Source organism: Parus major, chromosome 11 (assembly GCF_001522545.3).
Source record: "Parus major isolate Abel chromosome 11, Parus_major1.1, whole genome shotgun sequence".
NCBI lineage: Eukaryota > Metazoa > Chordata > Aves > Passeriformes > Paridae > Parus > Parus major.
Genome location: NC_031780.1, coordinates 7,859,323 through 7,879,476, shown reverse-complemented (window position 1 = coordinate 7,879,476; position 20,154 = coordinate 7,859,323). Strand labels below are relative to the sequence as shown.

The window sequence follows — 20,154 nt, the reverse complement described above, 5'->3', positions numbered from 1 at the left end:
ATAAAATAACAGTGAATATTTTATTGAACATTGTTTTAATACCATATCAAAACACCTTGACTAATGAAGGAAGCTCCCCCCAAGCTCTGAACTCTTTTTTTCCCCCGGTTTTTTTTTTTAATATATAAATACAGAAAGGTTTCCCGCAGGGGCACGGCCACCGGCAGGGGAGGTCTCACCAACGAAAATGCGCCCGCCGCGCCAGGAGGGGACAGGGATGGGCGAGGGGGGTCACTGCCGTGAAATGACACCATCTTGGCACCTCCAGCAAAGACACCCCTGTGACTAGGGGTGGCTGGGGGCATCTGGGGGGCCATTGGGGCCTTCCCCATACCCTCCTCAAAAGGGTCCAACTCAAAGCCGATGGAAAAGAAAGAGGGGAGGCGGTTTTGGCAAGAGGAGCCCGGCGAGGGGGCACAGGAGGGGCGGCGGGGATGCTGCAGCTCTCCAGTCTCTGAGTGGTTATAGCTGAGTTAAAGAGTGACCAGTCTGTAAACATCACCGGGGCAGGGAAGCTCAAATTGAAGAACACGCCAGTCAACACGAAGCTTCAGTTGTGGTTTGTTGTTTGGTTTTTTTTTTGTCCATTTTCTCTTTTTTTCTTCTTTTTTTTTTCCTTTTTTTTCCTTTTTTTTTCTCATTGTAAACACTTGAAAGACGGACCCCTGCGACTCAGCAGGGGGGAGCAGTGGCCCCGCTCCCGGCGTGGGGCAGAGTCCCCATCTCAACACTGCCGGGGCCGGGGTGGAGATCTCCAAAAGGGAGATGGGAGAGAGGAGGAATTTCCCGTTTAGTCAGTGCAAAAAAACCGAGCAGAGCCCCCGGGCGAGTCCGGGTGGGAGGTGGGGGGGTTGCCGGTGAGAAATGCCGCGTGCTCCGTTTGGCCGGCTGTCCCCCGGCAGCTTTCCCCTTTGGCTTCGGGGAGAAAAGCCAAACATCATGGCAGGGTTTCGGCCGAGGGCGTCCCCGAGGCCTCCCCGGCAGGCAGAGCTCTCCTGGTGACCAGCAGCTGTGGAGGGGAGAGCAGGTCGCTCCGCTTTTCTCAACACTGTCGTCTCCTGGATGTTTCTTTTTGTTTTAAGTCTTTTAAATTAAAAAAACAAACCAAACCAAAACAAAAAGCAGAAAAACAACAGAACAAATAAAAATAATAAAATAAAATAAAAACTGCGCCGTTGTCCCAAGTGGATTCAAGTTTCTGGGTTTTATTTTTGTCTTCTTGAGGAATTTAAAGTCAGCCCAAAACTCCAGGCGGGGCGGGGGGGACGGGGAGAGGAGGTACAGCAGGTATAGCAAGGTGCCCTGCAAAGGCAGAGAGAGACCGTCCCGGGTGAGGAGCAGGAGCCCTGGCTGTCATGTCCCACCCTATTCCATGCCATCCTCCACTTCCAGCCTCGGATTTAAACCCAGCATGGGATTATCCCTTCTGAGCAGCCCTCCACAGACTCACCTTAGAGAGAAGTCAGCAAGCACGCTCGGCGGGTCAATCGGAAGGATGCTCTGGGCAAGATCTGTTCACTTCAAACCATGAGTCTATACAGCTGCAAGAGGAGAGCACGTTACCACCATGCTGCTGAGCCTCAGGTGTCCCCACCTGTCCCCTTGCCACCCGCCTGGCTGTCCCCTCATGGTACCTTTTGTGATAAATGCAGAGGCAGGGCAGCCTGGCTATCGTGTCCCCCTGCAGCAGCTCCTCCAGGCAGATCACGCACTCGCCAGCGTCCTTGGTCAGCACGTCATCTGGGAGGGGAGGACAGGGCAGCAGTGAGATGGGGACCACCACAGCATTCTCCTCCCTGGGATGGAGGGGAGCCCAGGGTCATGGCTGCGGGGGCAGCTGGAATGGGATGGGATGGAATGGCAACAGTGCTGGAAAACACTGGCAGGAGGCTCATGTAGAGGCAGAGGGGGGACATGGGTCTGGGGCATCTGGAGCGAACACAGCCCCTACCCCTGGCTTCCAAAAAAATCACCAGCCAGTACAGGGTGAGCATCACTCCCACACTAGTGGTCAGGGGAGAGGTGGGAGATGCCAGGGCTCAGCCTCATGAGCTGCCCTGCAGCAAGGAGGGGAGGAAGGCAATGACCCTCTGCAGGGCAGCCCAGGAGGACATGCACCAGCAGGGCTCTCTCTGGCACAGAGGGGAGGGGAGGGGGGCCCCTCGGGATAGGGGGCTGTGTTACAAAGGAACCCGAAAGCAAAAGCAGCAGGCTTGAGCCATGACAGGGGAGCAGAGTGGAGCAGCACCATCCTGCTGCAGCACAGCCCTCGTTGGGAAGCCCAGCCATGCCGCCTGCCTGCAGCAAATCTCTTCAGCCTGCCCAGAGCCATCCCAGGGTGGCAGGACGCCGAGTCCCCCACACAGCCTGGTCCTTACCGTTGTAGGAGAGGCGAGGTTTGCTCAGACACATGATAAAGTGCATTTCCATCTCGTCAGAAGCCACAGATTTGGAGCAAATGGGGCACTTGAAACCTGGAAGGAGAGCAGAGAGACAAGCCCTTAGTGAAGGCAGGAGTCGTCCACCCTGCATCCCAGGGAATCCCTGGGGCCATGGTGGGGCACGGCAGCGGGCAGCCCCTCACCTGCTGCCTGCATGGTGACCCTCACCCCACACAGCACCCACTGGGCACCCACTCATCCTGTGCCGGTCACCAGCAGCCGCCAGCGTGGGGGACAGCCACCGAACAGGGGACAGCCGACGAGCTGGTGCGCTGGCCGTCCCCGTGCCCGCCGCGCAGAGGGCACACAGAGTGTGCCAAGACAGTGCACACGTGGCCATCAGCTGCTGCCAGGCCTTAAAGGGCGAGCAGCAGCCTAGGGCACGCAGCACCCAGCTTCTGGCAGTGCATGGGCACGTCCCTGTGCCTGGACAGTGCTGTCCCTGCTGCCAGAGCTCAGCACCGCGTGGCTGAGCTAGAAAAGCTGCAAGAAAGGGGTTTTTTCCTATGGCTGCAGCAGGACACTAGATGATCAGAGCCTCAAACACAAACGGGTGCTTTGCCCAGTTTTCCACAGGAGTGGAGTGGGTGCTCACCCCTCCAGCCTGCCAGAAGCAGAGGGACACTGCAGGCTGATGAGCCAGCTTGACCTTGACCCCGCCCGGTGATTTGGGTTCTTGGATGAAACTGGATGGGATGCCCAGATCTGCTCTGTGACCTTGCCTGGGGTGGTGCCAGGGTGTCACATCAGTGTCATCACCTGCTTGAGCCATGCAGACCACCGTGGCATCGTCCCCTGCCCCACCGAGTGAGCCTGCCCCAAACGCAGTTTGTAAGCCCCAAACTCCCAAGGAGCAGAACCCCAAGCAGCCCTGTAGGTCACCCATCTGGATGCATCCCTGCCCTTCCACTGCAGCCAGCTCGAGGCCATGTGGTTTGTCACTGCCCAGCAGAGCAGCGCAGCTGGAGCCGAACACGCGCGTGCCACCACCACGGGTTTGCACCAGAATATCCAGCAATTCCCTGCCTGCAGAGAGGGAGAGGGTAATTTAAGGATCTGCCTTCTAAAAGCAGATCAGGTTTGACTGCAGTGCTGCTCAAGAGCTTTCTTCATATATATGCGAAGGCTGCTCAGGAACGAAAAGAAAAAGAATGTACACAAATTATCTAAGGATGAATCAGGTTCTTGTTTGCCACCACAAGGATGTGGACAGGGCATTTTTTTTTGTTTGTTTCTTGTAAGGGAGAAAGTACAGGGTGGCTTTAAGGAGAGGCAGATCAGACCTCTACTGTACAAACAGCCCCTGTAACTTCTCAACACCCTAGGGCTCATTAGCAGCAGTGATAAATACAGTTTACTTCCCAGGTCCTTGGATCCTGACCCTCCAGAGTGTAGTTATTTCCCAGGAGGGTGCAGCAAGGATGAGCACCATGGATGGTATGGGATTGGCTCTAAAAGGACCTGCTAAAGGAAGGAGCCCTCAAGCCCAGGGATCCTTCCAGTGGGGTGTCCTGCTGGTCTGCAGCATTGCCATGCTGGGAACACACCCCTGTCCCAGCCTGGGGACACAGGGTCTCTGCTCTGAGTCCAACCCAAATTGCACCAAGCCCCAGGCGATAGGGCAGTGCCGCAGCCAGGGCCTCGTGGGCAGCAGCACCAATCTGCCTTCTTCTCTCTCCAGCCTAATTTTACTCCTGACCAATTTATACCTTGTGGCAGCTGTGCCCATTAGCTGAAGTAGCTGGTTTTTTCCTCCTCCCAATGTTTACCCGCCCGGTGTATTTATAGAGTGGATAGCTCGGGTAGCCTCCCAGCCTGCCTGCTGCAAGACCCAACTGGCCTCCCCTTGCCAGACCCCCTCCCGGTGCCCCGCTGCCCTGGCAGCCCGCCTGTCCCTGTCCCCTCCTGGAGTGGATGGGCTGCCAGCGCTCAGGCACTGGTCCCCACCGGGGAGCTCTGGGCACTGCTTTCCAGCAGCAAGTCCCTGGAACGGCTGTGGAGGGCTCCCTTTGGAAAAGGCATTTTGTCTGCAAACTCTGTGTCAGGGCACGGCATTTGTAGAGGTTCAGTACTGTTCCCTGTGCTGTGTGTGGGCAGACCTCGTTTCCTCCGGTCCCCCCTTTTCTGTGCCAATGTGTTATTTTAAACAGCTGTCCCAGATCTGCCAGCTCCGGCAGCACCTGAAGGGATCCTATGAGACGTGCAACCAACGTAAAGGGAAAAGGCCCCAGATGAAACTGCCTGGTCTGTGGCTGCCAGGGCACGGCTGCCAGCAAAGCAGCAGAGCCAGGCAAAGAGCAGGGTCCTTTGCAGGCTCCAGCGAGCGGCTGTTGCTGTATCTCCAGGCCTCTTTGCTAGCTGGGATAGCTTTAGCATGGTTATAAATAGCCAGCATGAACACTCCTCATTGCTCCTCACTGCTCCCTGGGCAGCTGGCTGGGGCACCGGGACTCCTGACACCGCCACAGCCCCGTGGCAAGGACGTGGGGACACTGGGCAGACAGAGGGGCCAGGCTCAAGCCCCAGCATGTATGTGGCATCCCCCAGCCAGACAGGTCTGGGGGCTGAGCCAAGTGCAGGAGCACACACACACTTTTCTGGATCTGCATTTCACAAGATGGAGGGGCAAAAAAAGGAAAGATGAATTTGCAGTTGCATAAATTCCCAAGTCTGAGCAGGAGTGAGGAACTGGTGTGGAAAGGCCCCCAGGGCAGGGGGCTGCCCTACACCCCAGCTGTCGGCACAAATAGTTGACATTGCAAAAGCAACTGCTTGTGCTTCCCTTCATGGCAGGCACAGGAGCCCACCACCAGTGGAAAAGGGGAGGCAGAGGTGAACTCCCTCACCCCTTCTCCAGGTGACCTTTGGGTGAAGGTGACAGGCAGAGAGCCAGTGAGGCCAGGGGACAGCCAGCACCAAACAGCGGCAGGCACCAAGCCCGGTGCCTTGGAACATCCCTTCAGACTTCAGGCAGGAGCCTGTCCCGAGGATGAAAGAGCTGCTCTCCACATGGCCAGCCCCCTCCAGGCCATGGTATTTTCCACATTCCCCGAAATCCCCGTTAATTTATCCTGCCTAAGCTGCCAGCCGGAGCAACGCAGGAGATTACATTTTGACAGCTGCTCATGGAAAATTCAGCTCCCTCCCTCCTCCTCAAGCCCTTTCCGTCCTCCTCCCACATGCTTAAAAAAAAAAGAGAAGGGCCCAGCTATTCCTCCTTGCCAGGGCCTCCCACACCCATGGGGAGGCCCAGGGGTTGCTCCAGGGAAAGGCCATGGACACTTCCTCCCCTCCAAGGCACCTGGTGCAGCTGGTGATGCTCCTGCCCATGGCACATTAAACCTGAAGCTGGCACTGTCACCTCATGCAGAAATGTGTGGGCAGCTACCAGCTCCCAACAAGAATAAGTGAAGAAGAGGAGGGTGCTGCAGGAAGGAGGCTGGCCTGGAAAGACAGGTTCAGGTCAAGACCTGGACTATTGTACCTTGCAGGAGACTTTGAGAAAGCCAAGGGCTTTCCAGGGCTGCGAGACACAGGCTGGCAGGTGATCTATTCTCTCCAATGGCTTGGTCTAGAAACCAGGAGCAAGTGGTGCTGGTGCTCTCCAGGGGCTACTACCCTCTGAGTATTTTTAGGAAGGGTACATGGTTAATTTTAGAGAGTTGGGCAAAGTAGAGCTGGGAACCTCTGAGAATCTCCACCCGGTCCTATGAATGCTGAAAAAGCCTGGTGGTTAACCCTCACAGTGCCAAAAGCACTGCCACAGAACTGCAAGGAATTCAGTGATGGTGGGAGGATTGAGACACCTTTCCAACCTACTTCTAGGTATCCCAAACAAAGCCAATTCTGGAGCTGGGGTAGGAAATTCCCATCATTTGTGTCTACTGAGCACTACAACAGGGTCAACCACAACATGTCCTGCGAGCGGAAGTGGCTGCTCCCCTCAGAGGTGGGTGAGACCATGTCCACAGGAGCTGCAAGCCTGTCCCAGATCCCAGGGAAAGGCATGTGCCACATCTACTTTCACCTGCCAAACCCTCCTCCTGCTGGCTGTGCCTCCAGGCAGATTGTCAGCAGGCGACAGCACCATCAGGAGTAGCCCTGGCAGTAGGACACCCTGGCTCTGTTACTGGTAGGTGGCTGAAACAGGGAGCAGCAGCTTTTCTGCTGCACAGCACCTCCAGCAGTGAGAGGGAGACACCGGTGGGGATGGCTCTGAAGGCAAGAGGAAGCAGCAGCCCAGGCACAACACCAGCAACTGACCCCAGAGAGCATTCACCAACAGGATCCCGGGTTGCCCAGTCTCCCAGTACTGCCATGGGATAAACCAGGACCCCTGTGAGTGGGAGCAGGAATGCAAACTCCCAAAACATGCCTACCACAGGAGCAATCCCTTCTCTGGTGCCCACCCACCCCATTGGACACCTGGAGAACCAGGGAGCTTGGGTAAGCTCCAGGCTGCCTAACAATCATGGAAGATTTGGAAACCTCAGCTGCACAGCCTGTCTCCTTGTCTCTAGAGAGAATCCTGGGCTCCCAGCCAAGGGAACTGGCTTATACCAGGTGAGGATGCGTCCAAACATGAGATAAAACCAGGGAATATTTGGTCCAAGCATGCAGTCCTGGTGCCTCCTACTTGCTGAGTAAACCATGAGCATCCCACCTTCCACCATGGCTTCCCTAACAATGCCAGCTGAGCCAGCAGCAGGTGGAAGCTTGGAATGCATGGATCATCTTGGAAAAACTATGACTAGTGATTGAAGAGGAGGGAAAGACTGAAGGACCAGCTGATCAGCGTGAAGCATGTGGGGTTGGGTGAGGCAAAGGAGTTCCAAGTCCTCTCCTTCCCTTGAGGGGCCCTTGAGAGTTCCATCACAGCCCCAGGATGGAAGAAGGGATCAGGGAGGAGATGTCCTCCAAGACTGTCAGCCAAGTGAAGGAAATCTGAAGAGCCAAGATATTCAGACCCAACATCTAGAAAATAAATTCCCTGTGCATTTAAAGCAGCCTCATTTTTTTAAAGCGACAGTCACAGAGCAACACATGGAGATGCTCCAGCATCACTGGAGATGGCACATGGATACCCAGAGCACCTCTCCAGCACTGGGGCACAACAGAGACCTGGCAGCTGAGGACTCCATGAGTGTCCCCTCACCAGTGGAAGCCCACCATGGAAGTGATGCTCTGCCAGCCTCAGCGATGCAGTCGGGTGATGCTGCAGGAGGCAGCATCAAGTGCCTGCAGGCCAGAGCACCCAGCAGAACCAGGCCAGAATCCACTTCCCCCTGCAGAAGGAAATGGCATCAGCTGCATGGGCAGAGGCAGGAGCCAAGGTCCAAGGCAGCCCTGCTGCCCTGGCAGGACTCAAGGCACAGGGTGAACTCTACAATGGTGCTGGGCTATTGTGCAGCACAAGGGCTGACACCAGCAGGGACACGTAGGCAGGAAGGAGTAAAGCACTTAAGCTGCCTCATTTGCCAGCTTTGAAAAAGCAAGCGTCCTTCCTCCTGATTCAAGGCTGCAGAGAGGTGGGAGAGCATAAAGGATGGGTCCAGGGTGGAAATAAGATATCCCACCTTCCTGGGGATGGAAGGGAGGCAGGGCTGGGGGATGCCAGTAAACCAGCCCCAGGTGATCAGCCAAACAGGGGATTGTGGCTTGGATGGGACATCTTTGGATGGCAGTGCTTGGAAAGAAACTTGACTATTTCTGTTGCCTTGGCAGAGGGATGGTCTTGCTCCACCATTTCCTTGCTGATTGAGTCAGTTCAGCTTGCTGAGAAGGGAGAAAAAAAATGTCTATAAGCAGCACCCCAAAAAGAAGCTACTTCTGTGCAAGGCCAGGTTTCTCAAGGTATAAGTAAAGCTGTCCCTGGTGTGCAGTAGCTTCTGGTGAAGTCCCCATGTGGCAGGTGTCTGCTGCCAGGTCAGCCACACACCAGCCAAGGGTGGCAGGGATGTGCCATGGGACATGAAGCTGGCTGAGGGTAGCACCATCCTAATGCTCAAGGCACTGTGTTTTGGAGACACCTCTGTCCACTCCCACCCGACTCAAGCCACAAAGAGGAGATGTAGCAGCAAGGACAAGGCATTAGTGCTTCATGTGGGATGTAGGGAAGCCACTGGGGTCAGAGAGATGCAGGACACAGAGCAGAGGGGCTGGGTGGCACCACGTTACAGAAGCCCAAGGCTAGCTTGCTGCAAGCCAGGAGGCAGAGCTATTTTTTTTTTAGCCAGTTGGGCTCTTATGGAGGTGGTGGGGGAGGATAGGAAGAAGGAGAACAGATTGCAATTCTGGGGCTGAGGAAAGCTGGAGAGTTGGAAAGGAGCAGAAGACATGGGAGAGGAAACCCCACAGAAACATTTGCTCCAGAGTACCCAAAGCTATCAATTCTCAACAGATGGATGCACCAAAGCCTTACAAAACACCTCCAGCACAGCCCACAGACACTGAGATGCAGGAGGGCAAAGAGGTCTGGTTAGATGGTCACAGGATCTCCAGTCAAGTACCCTCCTTGCCCATCATTGTTTGAATATTGCTCCTTCCATGGTTGTAATTGCAATTTTTGAACAGAAGTACTTATACTAAGGCAGAAATCATCTCCCTCCTATAGCTCAGGCTATACTGCAGGATCAGTTCCCCCAGACCTGGATGAAAAAGGCAACTTCTCAGGGTCACCCTGTCTTCTGGCAAGTCCTAGTTTACTGCAGAAACACTCCCCCAGCTGCTGGGAACAGGTTTCAGAAGGAAGAATGTGTAGCCCAAAGCTAATTTTAGCATCACAGAGAAGAGCAAAGTTAAGCAGAGGGGTCCTGGGTGATAGCCCAGAAAAGGCATTAACACCTCCAACTCCTGCTGTCAGGCTGCAGGGCTCAGATTTACCAAATTATAAGCTTATCCAGGGCTCCTGCTAGTCACAAAACAGGTCTGGGGCCATCTCAAGGCTCAGGAGAACTGCAGGGATGCTCTGGTGCTGCCTCCACACCTCTCAAGGTGAATTTGAGCTCAGGTGCTCAAATTCACCGCCCAGAGAAGACAACGATCCTGCAGTCACACCTGGGAATTTCCAAAGGGTTTGCCTGAATGCCTGGTTTTTTCCTCCCACATAGTTCTCATGGGAAGGAGGAGGCCCAGCCAACTGTGGGCAGCAATCATCTGCAAGATGCACAGAGCCAGCAGGGTAATGAGAGGGTCCCAGGCGCTGAAATGAAGGAGCACAAGGGATCCTCTGGCAGCACAGTGGGATGAAGCAATTTGGAAATCAGAGCAGGAAGGGACAGAGTTTGGCACTTTGGTTTGGCAAGGGCTGTGAGGGAGCAGCGAGGCAACGTCACGCGGGGACTGGTGGGGTGAGTCATTTCTGACTAAGACATCCGCTGGGGAGGCACCCACGGAGTCCCCACTGCCAGGCTCCAGCACTGAGGAGCTGCCAGAGGAATTCCCGCTTTTGGAAAGGTTGAAACACCAAAGCCTGACCTGAGCCACTCCCAAACAGAGCCGGATCTGACCCCATGGGGTGATTTGCTTCCTGACCCCTGGGTTTTTCCAAAGCAGAAACCTTGTGCTTTGATACTGCTGAGGCTCCATCACGCCTCAACTTCAGATGATCTCTTGGGAGGATGATGGGACATTCCACAGGCACATGATGACATGCCCTGGCTTTGTGATGCTGGGAGTATGGCCAAGCACTTCAACACTGAAGAGTACCCACGTACCTCTTCCTGCCAGGAAGCGATCCCAAACACCTCCTGGGACACCTCCTCCCCAGGCATTCCACGGCAGCACTGCACAAAGAGCATGGTGGAGGCTGTCTTTGTGCCTGGGCCACGGTGGCAGGATCACTGAGACAAACTGTTCTTCATCTGTGCAACACTGCCAACCCTTGGGGTGCGTGGAAAGGATGACAAGTTGCTTTTTGGGGTAGAGAAAGGGCAGTTTTTATGTAGTGGGCAGCAATCAGAGCATTAAAGATACACAGAGCTGCACCCACAAGCCGTGCATGGTTGGGGAACACTTGAGGCCAGTTCACGGTGGTTATTTCCGCAGAAAGACAAAAAAAATTGAAATTTTTCCACAACTGGAAAAAAAAAAAAAAAAGTCTTAGTGAGGAGCATGCTGCAGAGAAGCCCTGACCTCACCTGCCCCTCACGTGGTAGGAAGGGCTGCATGGCACAGAGCATCTCCCTGCTCCCCAGGAGGGACTGTGATTGCTGAGGGCTAGTGAGGACAACAGGAAAAAGCAGGTGCAAAGCTGGGGGGTGATCACTCTTCTCAGTTGTACATGGTGCAGAAGGAGAGCGATTCTCCACAGCACCAAGCTGCCTGGCCAGGCAGCATGAGCACCCCTTTGACAGCCAAAGGCTAGGGATTTGGGAGGAAGATCTATGCTGAAGATGGGGATACACCACACCAGAGCTTCCTGGCTGACTTTGCAGCATGGAGGCAGCTGGCAGACAGAGCCAGCTTTCTGCAGCTCCAGGAGCCCTCTGAAACACAAGGCACAGCATCTCAGAGGAATGAGTCCCTTGGAGAGTGGCAGGGTCTGGCCACGTTGGATCCTGCTGGAGGAGGCAGGAGGGGCCACACTGTGCCACAGGCAGGAATAACCTTGTCCAGGTGTCCAACCTTCTCTGTCCCATTGCTTCAACATGTGCCAACATCCAACATGAAAAGGGCTCCTTCTGAGGAAGGAGATAGTGGAGCTGAAGATGACAGAAATCTCAGCTGTGGAATTTGCCATCACAAAAGGCAACACCCAGAAGAGCAGAGTGTAACCCTGCTTCCAGAGCTGGGCAGGGCCTTGTGAAGCATCATCCTCCCATGAAACATTCACCCATGACTAGGTGCAGAGTGCCACCTATTTTGTACCTGTCTACAAAGAGCAAAAAGAAATCAAAGGCATCTAAAAACCCCCTCAGAAGGGTAAGATCCAGGCTAATAGCAGACTTCAAGGGCTATGAAATCAGGGATGCAATAAGTAAGCAAATGGACATGAGTTTCAAAGCAGCAAGATCTGATCAGAGATAACCTAAAATGCCAAGGCAACCAAGGCAGGGTACTCAGCCTTAGCCCATCCTGCTCAGCACCAGCTTAACAGAGAGTTGGCCCCAAAACTGATCTCAGCCCATACTTACTTGACCTCTCTGCAGACAGTAATTTAAGCCACCTGCCTAGAGCCAACCCCCACTCCTTTTCCCTGGCTACAGATGTACAGGCCTTGAATGCATGGATTGAACAGTGGATCCAATTCCCCTGCAGCGCTTCTGACAAAATGTAGCTCCATCGTCTTGTAGGAAGAGCTCCCAAATGAATTACTGCAATTACCCTGGCTGCAGGAGAAACTGCAGGTTTTCCCCTCACTGGTGACAAAGACTTCTCCAAAAATCAATCCCCCAAACGCCCACCACCCCAAGCTGTAATGCAACCATCCAGGATGTGAAGAGCAGAGTCCCCAGCACCACCCTCAAATCACTGAGCTGTGATCAGAGAAGCTCACAGCCATGGTGAAAATCAGGGGAAGAAGGAAGAAAGCTGTCTTTTGAATCAGCAACAGGCAAAGAGGCACAGAGGACATGGCCTCATCCTGGAAGGAAATAAAATGCTGGGCAGGGATGTGGGACAGGGTCAGCATCACTCAGTTCTCCTGCCTGACTGCTGCTTTCCCCCTCTTGTGTTGCAGGCAGCTGGCCTCTAAAAATACCCACTGTTGTCACGCCGTCCTGCCTGCTTGGGCCAGGAAACAGCTCTGAGCAGCTTTCAGTTCCATTCTTCATCTGCACTGCTGTGCTTCCCTCACCAGGATCTGCCCCAGCCCCTCTTCTGTGCCTGGCACTTGTGACAGTGTCTCAGGAACTACAACCATAACTTGACTTAGACTCAATGAGCCAAGGGTGCTAACTGGGAATATACAACCCAGGGAAATTTTTACTAGGGTTGCTAAAACTAGCAAAAAGGTAAATATTTCCACAGCATCTCTGCTTCTCTACAAAGACTGTTCCAAGGTGCACAGTCTAGTTTCATGCCACTGATGGCAGCCCCACAGCCACGAGTGTGCATGAGCACAGCGAGTCACAAATTTCCCAAGCTCATTCAGCCCATGACACAACTGTCCCAAGGTCAACCTGGCGCTGATGCTGGCCAGCTCTGGTCTACAGGGGAGGGGAGAGAAGAGCCAGCCTCACCTCAGAGGAGCAGTACAGCCTCTCCAGTGGTGAGGTACCATCCCCACTGGCAAGATACACCCTGGATGGAACATCCCCAACTGCCCACAGACCCAGTGCTGGGTCTGAGTGATGCATCTGCTCAGGCTCAGGTGGTGGCACATGGCACAAACCTGGCAGCATGGAGGCACAGGGACCACCACCACAGGGAGCACCGATGTATCAAGCCCCATGCCAGCAGCACCAAAACCAGCCATGAAGATCTGCCTGCTGCTTCTCTTCCACCTTCCTCAAATCCCAGATTGTACAGACCTACCGTGGGCTGGAAAGTTAAACTGTGACAAGAGGGAAGGAGCCCCTGGCCCACACCACAGGCACTCCCCTCCCCTGCCTGCAGCCCAGCAGGGCAGGAAACCTGCCAGCAGCTGGGCTCTGCCCACGGGAAATGCTGTGCAGCAGCACGAGAAGAGGCCCCAGGCAGCAGAGCTTCCTGAAGCTGCACCGCCAACAGCCTCCCATGAAAAAGCAAAAGCATTCAGCCAGGCAGCACCTGCAAGGGACAGCAGGAGCACCCCTGGGGGGCACCTCAAGCCCCTAGTGGGTTCACCCACACCTGAAGCCTGCCTGGTAGAACTGCTGCAGGGAAGACATTTAAGGCCCAGCTTTAACGACTCTTCCTCTATCTGAAATTTAAAAATTGGTGTGTCTACAGAGGGAGGCTTGTTGTACCCCAATGTACAGCCAGGCCAAAGCAGGTGGGCAAAGTGCTCTGCATGAGAGCCTGCTGCTTTACAGCATCACTTGGCTGCTCATGCACATCATTCCCAAGCCCTTATGATTTCAGTTTTCAAGGGAAGCAGGAGAAAGCCAGGTCACATTTACTCAAAACCAAGTACTCAGCACATCTGAGGTTTTGGTTACCAGCAGCAGATGCCACAAAATGCCCCTTGTGGTTGCCCACCGTCTGCTTGGGGCACCACAAGGCTGGTCCCTGCAAAGGGAATTTATCTGAAGAGCCCTTTGCTGCCTGTCTGATCTGTCACATGAGAGATTATATCGAAGGGAGGGAAAAAAGCTTTTTTCTTTCTCCTCCTCCAAAGTGGGCTTTTCTCCCTCCCTGCGCTTCTCTTGAAATTAATTTTCAGCATTTAGCAGCATTTTCCCATGACTCTGCGCGGCTGCCTTGGCCAGGCGCCAGCCTGATACTGCTCCTCCACCAAAGATGTCTGTATCTGATTGATCCTCCGGCCACTGAACGAGAGAGAGAGGAGAGAGAAGCCTTAATAGCACATTAATAAATAAGAGAAGCCTTTACGGTTATTCCAGTCACCGGAACAAACATCTCAGCAAAACAAACCAGCATGGGATAAACTTACGTCACAGGCTGGGAAGACAATCCTGGCTGGGAAGTGGGTCAGCCCAGGAGCACGAGAGCATCTTTCTCAGCATCTCTAGAAGATACATGTGTGGAAGAGGGAGAGGGCACCCACCTACCCAATGCTGATTTATGCACAGGTTTATAGAGGAGAGAGCCCAGTTAATGTGCATAGGAATTAGTGCCGCGTTCCTGAGGAAAGCAGTCGGGATTTCAGAGGACACTGGGGAGGCAAGGCAGCACAGAGACAGCCTGTGCTCACTCTCGCTGCGGAGACTGAAGATAACTGCCGCCACCGCTGGCTTCTCACGCACAACGCCAACGTTGATGCACTTAAACTTCATCTCCAGCTCTGGTGTGCATTAAAACTGCCTTTGAGTCTCCTGTCTTCAGGTGTTTAGCACTCTGCTCTTCCAAGGTAGCCGCTGCCTTTTCCCCCTGTCCCAGGTGGATGCTGCCCTGGCAGCTGGCTCAGAGAAGGCAGAAGCAGAAAAGCATCCCTGCCAGACATGGAGAGCCCAACATCTGAACATCACCAGTGTGGGGAGTCATCAGGACCGTTTCTGCATCCGCTTCCCAAACGATCCACAGGTCTGGCAATGATGCAGGTGCTTGATCCGGCTGTCAGACAGCAACCAGCACCAAACCCACAAAAAGATGGTTTGAGGACAGTCATCTCTGGAAATTTCCACTAGCAAAAATAGATTCAGAATGGCAAGTTCGTGCAGACCTTGCGGTGCCCTTCCCCTGGCCTATCTCCTGGAAGTGGGGAGGGAAACACATGTGATGTCTGCATGTTGAAAACTTCACAGATTCAGTTGGAAGGGAACTATAAGGATCATCAAGTCCAACTCCTGGTGCTGAACAGGACAATCCCAAGAATCACACCAAATGCCTGAGAGCCTTGTCCAAACACTTCCTGAACTCTGTCAGATGTGGTGCTGAGACCACTTCCCTGGGGAGCCTTCCAGTGCCCAACCACACTCCGGGTGAAAAACCTTTTCCTAACACCTTATGTAAACCTCCCTTAGCACAGCTCCATGATGTTCCCTTGGATCCTGTCACTGATCATAGCAGAGATTGGTACTGTCCCTCTGTTGTCCCTCCTGTGGAAGCTGCAGCCCATGATGAGCTCTGTATTCAGTCTCTTCTCCAGATGGAACAAGCCAAGTGACCTCAGCTCCTCATGCCTTTCACTCTAGACTCTTCACTATCTTCATGTCCCTCCTCTGGACGCTCTCTAACAGCTTTACATCTTCTTGTATTCTGACACCTAAATCTGCACACCAGACACACAGCAGTGGCCACACAGTGCAGAGCAGGACGCTCACCTCCCCTGACTGGCTGGCAGTGCTGTGCCTGATACACCATGGGACATGGTGGGGGCCCATTTTGGCTGCCAGAACACACTGGTGACAAGTTGGTGGCAGGACAGTCAGGGCTGAGAGAAGCTAACTAACAAGGTAGAATTCAGCCTTCTCATTCTGGTACAGAGATTGCAATGGCAGAACTATCTGAGGAGCAAAGACTGCCAGGCACCCGTGAGAAAAGGCTCAGGACTCAAAGATGTCAGAGCACAGCAAAGGGTCACCACAGACAGACCTCTTCCCAGTTTGCAGAGACCGAGGCTGCCCAACACAGGTCTTCACACACACCTTCAGCTCACCCTCCAACAAACAACCCCTATTCCCACCCTGTTTCTCTGGAGCCAGATTGAAGAACACTTCCAGGTTTTTTTTTCTCTCAAACTGTGCCTGGAGAAGGACTCAGCCCAGCACCCTGGCTGCCATCTCTGCACTAAAAACCTTCCCATCTTCCTCAGGTTGAGCCCTCCTGCTCCAGGAAAGTGCTGCTGAGAACACAGCTGCTCACTTGCCAAAGAAGGCCTCCTGACACCAGCACCCAGGACAAACAGCTTGCTTTGTTAGGGCACAGAAAGCCTGTGACATTCCTGGTGGTACTGCACAGGAGGATGAGCCAGGCGTTTCCTTGGGCTAGCCAGCAGACAAGGAGATATGGATTTATTAGAGCTTCAAACACTCAAGGGCTTTGGGTGATGAGTGGGATTTCCAGATAAACTTTAAGCTACTTACAGCCTCTGCAAACTCCCTTAGATCCTCTGATGAAGATGAATAACATGAGATATACTAAGAGAACCACACAAAGCTGGAGACATGAAGCACTAAAACACACATCTCCCTTTTCTCCCTTCTTCCCACTAGCCTTGGCTTTACAGAGAAGTTCTAATAGTCATAAACCTACAGAGGCAGAGTCAAGTGCTACAGGCAAACTCCAAAGTTGTGCAAGACATGTAATTTTCCACTCATGGAGGCCAGGAAGTGGATCTCAGAAACTCTGGGCAGACAGGGAAATCCCAGAGCAGTTTCAGGTGGTGTTGGAACAGTTGTGATTATGGTGGGCATGCCTTGGGAAAATCCCCATCAGGAAACAGGACTCACCCACAGAGGTACTGTCCACTCAAAAGGAGGGACAAGCTCCACCATAAAGGTCAGAGCTCCTTACCTACCTCATTTGGAAGATACATGGAGGCTTCACTGTTCACAACAGCAGCAGCTCTCCTGCCCTCATCCTGGGACAGGCTAGTGGCCATCAGGATCTAACTGCTCCTGGCATCCCAGCAGCCATAGTGGAGCCCAGAGGGATTCAGCAGTGGGCTCTTCTCACTGACCATTCCCATGCACAGCACCTTACAGTGATGCTGCAGCATTCACTCCCTTGGGGACCACTTTGCAACCTTCCTCTGCACACACCTCCCAGCACAATCCTCCCCTCTTCCTCACCAGGCACACCTAGCTCTTCTGCAGGCCTTCAACTGTAGAGAGGGAGAGGAGTGACACCAAGCAGGGAAGAGAGCTCATCTGGCCCCAGTCACTCCTGAAGGTCCCTGCTGAGGGGCCTGATGAGCTGGAGAGGCACAGAAACTCTGCCCTGCAGATCCAGGGAGTAGCAAGGCGCCAGGACTATCTGTGCGCTCTCGTTATCACAGGCATGCTGCTACAACAACAGCACCTTATCACTGCCCTCAAGTCAGAGCTCCTCACTGTCCCACTGAGAACTCCACAGAGCTCAGGCTGCACTTTGAGGTCCCTGCTCATCCCCAAAACCCAAGTGCTCCCAAAAAAACATGAATGCAATCCGCACGTAGAGAACGGCACCGTCCCGGTCTCCAGAAAGGGTCAGGCAGGGCAAGAATCCACTCTCCAACCCTGTTATCCACAGAGTTTGGGGGGCTCCTCTCCTCTCCTTGGTATTAGAGCAGCTCAGGCAGATCCCAGAGATCCCCAGGGCATGCTTCGTCCTGGGTGGGTTTGGTACTTCAGTGGGTTCCCTCATCCCCACCCTCAAGTCATCCTTCAAAGGAAGCAGGGACAGTCACGCGCAGCAATGTCAAAGCTCCTCTCCATTTACCAGAGCACTGCTGCTTCAGCACTTTCCAGGGGCTAATGGAGTGGCTCAGCACCACGAGAGGAGCAGGTCGATGGGGAGGCAGGGGGGAAGACACAAGTAGCTCCTGACTGCCCTGCTGGAGGTTAACCAGCTGCAACGGGAGATTATCAGGAATTTCAGCAATCTTGTGGTGGCTTACTTCCTCCCTTCCCTGCAGTCTCCAAATCCTTCATTAACTTCTTACACTAAGAGAGGAAGAGTGCAAAAGTTAAATGAGCTCTGACAAGTTTTCAGAAGGGTCTTTAAGCATCCTCCACTCCTTTTGCTATTAATTAGCAACGAGGAAGAACCACCACCGGGAGAGGCTTTGGCACAGACCGAGCAGCTCTTGCTGCTGCCCGCGCACGCTTCAGCTCAGCTCAAATGCTCTCAGAGGGCCCCAAAAGAGACACCAGAGAAACCCAGTTCTTGCAGCACTTCCCACAGCTCACGCTGCAATCTTTCAAGGGCACCGTGTTTAACTTAGCAGCACTGCACTAAGTCGCTCAAGTGGCTGAAAAACAGCTTACTCCATTTTGCAGCTGGTTTATTTTTCTGAACAGGTTTTTGCCTCTCAGCATTGCAGTTTAAAATGTAACTGATACTCTCAGACCAACCACTTTGAGCTGCAGGGTGTTTCTGTAATGAGACCCTCCTCACTCCAGCACCTGGTGCAGCAGAAGCCCCCATGGCACTTATTCCAACAGAGGCTTGTGGAATACCTGGAAGGATGCTGTGCCTCCATCCCTCTCTGTGTTTAAGAACCACAGCAGAAGCAACACAGGCTGTGCAAGGTCACAGAGCAAGAAAGTTTGCAGGAGCACTTGGTCTCAACTCCAGTGCCACATGCCAGCCCTCTCCATCTGCCAGGGAGGATGGCAAGCGCCTGGCTCATCCGATCAATAGGAATTGGACCTGGGGCATTCTGCCACTGAGGATGCAATGCAAGACACACAGCTTCAATCTAATAGACAAGAGCAGCCCTTGAAGACTGGGCAAAGGGAAAAAAATCCTAAGATTTTTTTTTTTTTTCCAAGAAGTAGGAAAATGGGCCCCACGAGACTCTTCTTGCACTTTGTTCTTATCCACTGCTTCAGTCTCAGGCCTTCCTGAAAATGAGGCATTGTCCCAAGGCATATTATGAAATTCCCAGACCACGTCACACAAGGAGAACACAGCATTTGCGAGGGGGACGGGTGGGAGAGAAATCCCAGACTATTCCAGGAAATGCAAGGAGACATCCCTGAAATGACTTCCCCCTCTAGCCAGGAGGGGAAGGGAGGACCTCCCACCTCGCTCCCTGTACCCAGCCAAAACTAGGTCAGTGACACAGCCCTGCTCGCAGCCAGAGCTCCTCTCCAGACACCAGGACACATGGAAGAGTCCAGCCAGGAGGGTGAAGGGGGTAACCTTGCCCCTTCCCACAGCCTTGACACGTTTCCTGCGAGAGAGCCCAGCTGGCCCCTCAGCCCTGTTAAAGAGGCAGGCAGTTCCTCCTCTGCTTCCTCCTCAGCACCACAACACTGCCAGCTGGCTTGAAAGAGAAAACCCACTTTAGCCTTTCCCTGGCCCTTTATCAGACAAAACAAAGGAAAAAATAAAGATCCCCACACCTTGCTTTCAAAGGCTTCTTCTGCTTCTTTTCCAGTTTCTACTGCTGGGAACTACTACACATGACTGGCAACCCTCAAACACCTTCAGAAGAGACACAAGGTGCTCAGCCTGGTTGCAAAACCCAAGGTCTTAAGCTACAGCACTCTCAAGACCAGTATCCCCCAAGTCAAGGGGGGATGGAGTGGGGGGTGCCACATCCACTGCTTCATATCCTTGAGCCAAAACACCTCCATTCTAGAAAGCCTCCTCCCTTCACAGCCCCTTCCTCCCTTGACCTTGACACAGATGCCAGCTCCAGCACGCACCCACCTGTCTGTGCCGGGGAGGGGATGGGGATGAGGGTCCAAGAGGGGGGCAGCTCCCCCTTCCCGGGTGAACCGCGCCCACCGCCGCCCCCGGGCACCCACGGAGGGAGGGGAAGCCGGGGGAAGGCTCCGGGGAGCCGGAACTCACCGCTGTGCGAGCTGAACCACCGCGGTGCGATGTGAAGGGGCAGCGCGTCGGCCAGCGAGGCCCTGGCGCCCAGGTACAGCATCCCGTCTCTATGGTGACCGCCTCCCGTCTCCTGGAAACCGTTGCCATGGGCGTACGTGGAGTCGGAGCCGGGACCGCCGCCGCCGCCGCCCGGGGCCCGCTCGGCCTCCCCCGCCGCCCGTGCCGCCGCCGCGTACAGCCCGAAGGGGACGGCTCCGGCCGCCGCCGGGTCCATGCCCATCCCGGCCACCGAGCTGACGGAGCGGCTGCGCAGCCCCATCGCGCCGCCGCCGCCGCCCGCCCGGTAATGGCCGAAGGGGGGCGGCCCCCCCCCTCCTCCCGGCGGCGGCACGGCGCTGTCATCCGTCGACACCCCCGGGAAGGGGCCCCGCGAACGGGTCGCCGTGCTCTGCTTGCCCCCCATGTGGGCGCCGCCGGGCCGGAGGGAGCCGAGCGACAGCCCCCCGCGGGGAACGGGGCCGCGCCGCCCCCGCTGGGAGGCGAGAGGGGGCGGAAGGAAGCGGGGGGGCACGGGGAGCTACGGGCGAAAACCCATCCCCGCCCCAGGCATCCTCCCCCCGCCGGGCCCGCAGGGGCGAGGGCGCCCCGAGTCCGCCGCCGCCGCCGCCGTCACCCCCGGCGG

The 20,154-nt window shown here is 54.6% G+C and overlaps 1 protein-coding gene across 2 annotated transcripts; it reads right to left on the bottom strand.

Annotated features, from left to right (window-relative positions):
* Window position 1: 1 nt before the first annotated feature.
* Window positions 2-20,132, bottom strand: ZNRF1 (zinc and ring finger 1). Of its 2 annotated transcripts, none has more exons than XM_015640045.3 (5): window positions 19,491-20,132; window positions 2,379-2,474; window positions 1,635-1,740; window positions 1,451-1,541; window positions 2-1,083 (listed from the first exon to the last, which is right to left on the bottom strand). In XM_015640045.3, exons 1-4 carry the CDS (start codon window positions 19,933-19,935, stop codon window positions 1,484-1,486), a joined length of 705 nt encoding a protein of 234 aa, XP_015495531.1. In that variant the 5' UTR covers window positions 19,936-20,132; the 3' UTR covers window positions 2-1,083; window positions 1,451-1,483. The 2 variants fall into 2 exon arrangements, with proteins under 2 accessions (XP_015495531.1, XP_015495529.1); XM_015640043.2 differs by having other exon boundaries at window positions 2-1,302; window positions 19,491-20,131.
* Window positions 20,133-20,154: the final 22 nt, after the last annotated feature.

Bases quoted from the DNA above. Each gene is read 5' to 3' on its own strand.
- ZNRF1 (XM_015640045.3), bottom strand. From the start codon at position 19,935: ATGGGGGGCAAGCAGAGCACGGCGACCCGTTCGCGGGGCCCCTTCCCG. The intron at 2,475-19,490 runs GTGAGTTCCGGC...CTCTCCTTCCAG, and splicing joins GTGGTTCAGCTCGCACAGCG to GTTTCAAGTGCCCCATTTGC. The intron at 1,542-1,634 runs GTACCATGAGGG...CTCCTCTTGCAG, and splicing joins CTCTGCATTTATCACAAAAG to CTGTATAGACTCATGGTTTG.